Raw genomic sequence first — 6,449 nt, 5'->3', positions numbered from 1 at the left:
TCTTGTTGCCACCAATAGAAGTCAATCCCCACACCAAGGCGGATTTGATTCCACAATAAAGTTTGCAATTAGTGCCACATGGCAAGCTAATTGATAAGTTTTAAAAAAATAATTAGTTCTTTTAGGCCCTTGTGAGAGGGTGTTGACATTTATGTACCTCTCTCTTTAAAAAGGGCATTGAGTATTGTGTCAGACATTATGTTTTATGCTTTTGGAGTATATTGCAATCATCATAATACATTATTACACTTTTTTCCAAAAAAACATAATATTCTATAAAATGCTACAATAACTTTCTATCTTTCTCTCACATAGAAATCTCTTATTATGAAATTCCTCTCAATAGCCTTTGTAGGCCAGAGTGAATTTTCACCTCGTTCGATAAGCTTTACGTCCATTACGGAGTAGTTTGTGGTCTTATCGAGTATTGGTAACAACATGATGCTCTTGGAGGTAAAAGTAGGCCGATTTTTCTTTGCATTCCTATATTTGTTGGCAAACTTAGAGCAACGGGACTATAGTTCAATAATAAGTCTCATTAACTCTCCTAAATGCTATGGGGACTGACCTCTAAATCGGGACTATAGTTCACTAATAAGTCTCACTAAATGCTAGAGGGACTCGGCTCTAAAGCATAAAATGCGTGCTCAATTGGCATTGTAATCGTTCATCTTTTTCTTTTGTGCTAAATTGGCATTGTAATTGTTCATCTTTTTCTTATGTGGCAATCAAGCATCACCTAGTTTTGAGGGATTGCACCCCACCCGTATGTTGCAGGGGTTGAACCATTGTTATCTGGTGAAGTTCAAGAACTGGGCGTGTTTAAAGCCCCTCACCTTAGGGTAGAGGGGCCAGTTGTGGTACGCCCCCCCCCGAGAAAAGACACATGAACCCCTAATTTTAATATGTTTGGGGACCAAAAGAAGCACAAAAAAGTGGAGTTGAAACGGCTAGTTCATTTAAAATAAAGCCTTCTCATTGGCCGGGGCGTGGGTTCAAGACGATGTGGTTGCATTTTACCTCTTTTGGCCCCCATTGGTGTTCTTATTCATGCCGATTTTTAATACACTTGATTCTGAAAATCGCGCCGCGACTACCGACTTTCAAACCCGACCAATCCCAAATTATTTTTCCTGAAAGCTTATGAAAAGGCGATTAAATTGAGCTACTCAGCGCAAAAAATTGAGCTCGGGGGAGGGAGATTCAAGCTCCCCAAGTTACCCATCCCCCTACTGGCTCCTCTACCCTAACTGCTAGGGTAAGCGTGCCAGTAAAAAGACGAAGCCCTCTTTAGGGCCCTCGCACGCCCAAAAATATAAACTGTTTTTCACCCATTTAGAGATAACATGGAGCGAAAGCTTGTGTGGTTAGTGCAAGTAACTCCAAATCTGAGGCATCCCTTGCGAGTGCGATCTGCGCTGGCAGCCATGGCTTGAAAAACCCCTCTGAGCGTCGTGCAACTCATCCCTCCTTTTGTTACACGAGAAAATGAAGTTCTATGTGCTGCTTTCGCTATGAGTCCTCGCAGGTGATGGCGCCTTTTGCTGCAGATGCCCCAACTCGCTGGCTATCAACCGAGCCTATGAACGATTGAAATGGACCATAAGATCTCGCGCAAGGCCCCCGCCAATTTCAGCGTCTCTAAATGGGGACTTTTACCCTAGGCCAACTCCCCTTGACAGTAATCGTTCAACTCAATGTAATAATATGCTATTATATATGTGACGGATTGATCTTCTATCGGACGGTGAACATTCCATCCCAACTCCACCAATTAAGGGTGGCCATCGATCCGACCTCCTAGGCTTATAGGGCACGTGGCAATGGGAGGACGTTGAATTGGAGCCAAAAGTGAAATGGCGCTACTCTTTCCCATCGACGAAACCCTCTTCTGCAATTGCTCAATCTCTGTCTGACGATCTTTTCGACCTTCACGTCAGCACTTCTTCTCCCTCCCCCTCTCTCTCTCTCTCTCTCTGCAGAGCGAGCACTGCCGGCATCCGATCTCTAATGTGTTGTTCTTCCAGCCGTCCATGCCCTGCGGGCTCGTTAGCAACGCCCTTTTTATTTACAAGGCTCTCCCTTAACATGGACAGAAGGTAAGGTTTTGATATTCCAATCGTTTACTTGAACATCATGAAGGTCCCAGAATCTTCTTCGCCTTTCTTTGAGCTCAATGGCCATGTCGATCAACCATGGAGGGTTTGATTGGTTTGCTTTGTTTCAGATCAAAACTGCGGATTCTTTATCGGACACTACTCCCCTGAACAGGGAGAAGGTCCATGACAACAGACATTGGGCGCACCCCTCCTCTTTCATTGCAATCTCCCAGTTTAGCACCAACCAGGTTGTGCTGTTGGTACCGATGCATCAAGAGGAAATCCAATGATGGATCAGGGCTCCAGGTTGAAGGCTTCATCATGCCAAAGACAGAGGGCGGCAATCAGAATATCTCGTTTGAACCTGCATGGGTCACCATGCCACAGATTGTCAGAGATACTTGTAACATGAGGAACAGCACACATAGTGATGCATTTCAAAAGAAGGAGCCTGATAAGCCTGCCAATCCATCTCAATGGGGCTCAAAATCTGGAGTGTCATCATATAAACCAGAGTTTGACACTTCTCGCCCACTTAACTCCACAGATTGCTCACCAGCTAGTCGCTGTGTGCAATCACAACATATACAAGGAGCTTGCTTGGGTTTATCATCCAAGAAAAGAGTCCATGTAGCAATGAGTGAAGTGTCTGTTCGCGGTCCAGACGATTCATTTGACAAGGAAAGTCAAAAGGAGATTATAAGGTTGAGAGAAGTACTTAAATATGAAAGGAAAGCTCTCAGAAAGCTACATAAAGAATTGGAAGAAGAGAGGTGTGCTTCTGCCACAGCTGCTAATGAAGCCATGGCAATGATCAGGCGGCTTCAGGAGGAGAAATCAGCTGCTTCAGTGGAATCACGGCATTATAGGCTTGCTTCAGAGGAGAGAGAAACCTACAATCAAGAAGCAATTACACTTTTGAAGGAGGCTTTATCGGTTATGGAGAATGAAGTACGTTCTTTGCAGGAACATGTAGAAGCTTACAGAAGTATGCTTTTGAAGATAAAGTCTAGACAGGGCAATCAATTGGACCATGAGCAGCCATTATTATTGGAGGGAAACCAGCCGGCTTCTCTCTCTTGGTTGAATACAAATGAGCCGCTTTATTACTCTCAAATTGGAATTACAGATGTCACAGAAGAGAAAGAATTGGGTGACACGATGAAATGGCGTCATCAACTGTCTGAAGTTACGTCACATCAAGGTCATGATTTTGAGGACACTTATTATGAGGGCCACAAGCCACACATAGACACAAAAGGTATCTTTGGCACACAAGATCTAGAAGATGTAAGCATATCAATTTTGAATCGTGTAGCCCGTCTGGAAGAGCGTTTTGCCTGTTTAGGTCACAACCAAGCATTTGATTCTGATTGCTTTGATCGGGATTCTCATGATTTGACAAGGACCCTAGATGAATCAGCAGCTACAAGAATTCTTGATAAGCACTTATCGCCATCATTTTCGACAACTTGTGGGAAGTTGAGGGAAGGTTTTGCAACGGATACGCATCTAGATCCAGAGGATATAAGGTTTTTAGACAGCGAGAGGATCACAACAAATGCAGAACATAGTGAACAGGACAATGGCATTTCGGCACATCATGAGGGGGCTGGTTTAGAGGCTTTAAAAATCGAATCAAGATTTCTGGATACAGGAGATGCCGAAATTGAAGGTGTCCATGATGTTTATGAGGTTCAATGCGATCCCAACAGCTTTGGCCCACCTTCCTGCATTGAAAGGTGTAAGAGTCCAATGGCAAACACAGATGTCGTTGTGGATGATTCTCTACAGGTGTTTGAATGTAAGCCAGCTGAACAGAGGTCAGTGACTTCTTTCAAAAATACAATACCCACCGGTCATTTGGAAGGCTATAATGCTCCAGCAAATGGTAAGCTGTTGACTGAAGTAAGTCCCGTGGATGAAGAGGCTATGAAAAGCTGTGCAGCGGCTGAAGATGTTCACGACCTGAAGCTACGACTTCAGGCTCTTGAAGGAGAAAGGGCATTTATGAAGGTGGCAATAGATTCATTGAGGAAAGAGAACATGGAATTAAAACTATTGCAGGACATAGCTCAGCAACTACGAGAATTGAAAGGAGATGTTTGGATAACAGGAGCTAAGAGGCAAGGGCATCATGAGCAGTTGCCTTTTGTCTCTTTTCTCAAGGTAAACGCAGTTCTTTTACAATTTTTGAACTTTTCAATCAACATCTTGTTTAATTAGGTAACAAGTGATTGTGTGATTCACGGGTGTCAAATGGACCGCAAAATCAGTCAAAATTGTCTTAAGGTTATCATTGCAAATATACATGCATTCGTAAATGGTGGTCTTTTAAAGTAACTTAAATGTATAGAAATGTATCCAAGTACACTGTTTGTCAAAAGGAGACATTGTGAAAGTATCAAAGCTTGAATTTCATGCATACAAAGAGCTTGAATCTGAGTACTGTTTTTATCTTGTTTCAGGGTATGTTATCCTTCGCCAGGATGCGGAGCAGTGCAATGGCTGAGAAGAGGAGGTATCCTTCAGATATATCCCATACCAATTTCTCAAATCCTTCGCTTCTTTGTGATCTGCCGAGCATGCACTAAGTAAATTATTCTTTTTGCAGGTTTTTCAACCCATGTCAAGAAAGCTCAAGCTGTAACTCCAGTCATAAGGAGCAGGGGCTGGCTGGTCTTGTTTACCTGCTTAAATCTCCCTCGGAAGAAGAGACGCACCTGCGAGTCATGAGGGAATGCAAAATAAAGCTCAGCAGCGTGAGCTCGAGTTGATTATCGTTATTGGAATTTATTGAACTACATCGGTGGTTTTAAAAGGTCCCTGCCGGCAGTGTACATTCGAGTTTTCTTCCTGTGTTGTCCCTTATGCCCAAACATACCCTACCATTGAAGCTCCTGGGATAGGTGAACTTTCAGCAGCTTTGGAATTTCTAATGGAGTTACATAAATTGCTATTGGTGGTGATTTTACCAGTTTTTGAGCGAGGAGCTCTTCTCCTTGTCTGGGAATGGTCTCAAGCATGGTCTGCAGTCGGGTTTGTCGAGAATGAGCCATCTACTAAGCCTTACATAAAGAGGGTATTACCTTCAGGCTACTACTGTACAGATGCTATAATCTTGTCCGATGACATATCCTAAAGAGGCCCATTGCAGTCTTCACTGTAGAGTACGACATAAACAAGGCTTTGATGCTGTTTTATTCTTCACTTGAGATCCCTCGTTAGCGTCATAGTTTGTTTGGTATTACATGATTTGTCGTTCAAGTTAGTCCAGAGTTGCATATTATGGAAGTTATCTGTTGTTCTCTGGAAGATTGTCGTTGGCTCTTGTTTTGTTAGCATAAGTGATCATCACAAGAATATGGTATGGGAGCATTATCCTCTTCAAGTGATGATAGGGGAAGGCTTTGCTTTAATTTATTACAACATTGGTAACTGGTCGATTGACTTGAAAGAGAAGAAGAAGAGAGATTCTTACACCCTAGGAACAATCCCAAGAGACCTCGAAGATCGATCCAACGAGTTTAGAACTCAAGACCTAATACGAGAGAGAGAGAGAGAGAGAGAGAGAGAGAGAGAGAGAGAGAGAGAGAGACGGTCGAAGTTTGAGTGGCGTGTTGTAGCTTCAGCTCTTTGCTACTTGTGAGAGAGAGAGAGAGAGTTGGATATTGGAGATTCTTTGGCAGAGTTTCTGGCCTCTTAGTCAAGTTTGGGTGGCTTGTTCCTGCTTCAGCTCTTTCCCTTGTTACTAGCTTTTGATGTTTTGTCCATCTTCTATAACTAGTTATCATTGGCGATTTTCCCCTTATGGTTTGTGGTGGTTGAATATCCCAGGGGGTTTTTCACACTCACATCTGTTAAATTTGTGTGCCTACAGCTCTCGCATTAAAAGTGTTTATGCAAAAATATTATGCATACAAATGACTCCCATAACATGTACTTCTATGAATCAATGCTTACTACTTGATGAGTTGGCCTGTCATGGAAGGGTCATTAGACTGGGTAAGACTACATCATGTAAATTTCATCAGAAATCATGGGTCTTTGATATGTGGATAAAATCCAGGACACGAATTTCTTATTCTGGATCACTCTGGTAACTCTACATCTTTTCAAAAACAATTTTTTGCTTCAGACGTTGACCGAGATTACAAAGCAGAGAACATACAGTCATGCCTAGACATATGTTTTTGGGAAAAAGTGCTCTTGCAATTGAGGATTTCAACCATGAACTTAGTAATTCTTAAGTGGAGTGCTTCTTCACTTGAGAGAGAAAAGAAAGGTCGAGCTCCCGAGTCCTACCTTTCCACTTGGCTCCTCACTATGCTACATCTATCCCCATGAACT

General features: G+C 42.7%; 1 protein-coding gene across 1 annotated transcript; it reads left to right on the top strand.

The window, feature by feature from the left end:
• The first annotated feature begins 1,858 nt into the window (after nt 1–1,858).
• On the top strand, nt 1,859–5,309 carry LOC147433985 (uncharacterized). The gene is made up of 5 exons (XM_086490613.1): nt 1,859–2,099; nt 2,228–4,268; nt 4,568–4,620; nt 4,714–4,861; nt 4,936–5,309. Exons 2-5 carry the CDS (start codon nt 2,283–2,285, stop codon nt 5,239–5,241), a joined length of 2,493 nt encoding a protein of 830 aa, XP_086346739.1. The 5' UTR covers nt 1,859–2,099; nt 2,228–2,282; the 3' UTR covers nt 5,242–5,309.
• The last annotated feature ends 1,140 nt before the right edge of the window (nt 5,310–6,449 follow it).

The sequence above is a fragment of the Adiantum capillus-veneris genome, chromosome 19, assembly GCF_014529385.1.
Source record: "Adiantum capillus-veneris isolate H3 chromosome 19, ASM1452938v2, whole genome shotgun sequence".
Classification (NCBI taxonomy): Eukaryota; Viridiplantae; Streptophyta; class Polypodiopsida; order Polypodiales; family Pteridaceae; genus Adiantum; species Adiantum capillus-veneris.
Note: the sequence above shows the minus strand (reverse complement) of the source record. Positions and strands in the feature narration are given on the sequence as shown.

Bases quoted from the DNA above. Each gene is read 5' to 3' on its own strand.
- LOC147433985 (XM_086490613.1), top strand. From the start codon at position 2,283: ATGACAACAGACATTGGGCGCACCCCTCCTCTTTCATTGCAATCTCCC. The intron at 4,269-4,567 runs GTAAACGCAGTT...ATCTTGTTTCAG, and splicing joins CTTTTGTCTCTTTTCTCAAG to GGTATGTTATCCTTCGCCAG. The intron at 4,621-4,713 runs GTATCCTTCAGA...TTCTTTTTGCAG, and splicing joins GCAATGGCTGAGAAGAGGAG to GTTTTTCAACCCATGTCAAG.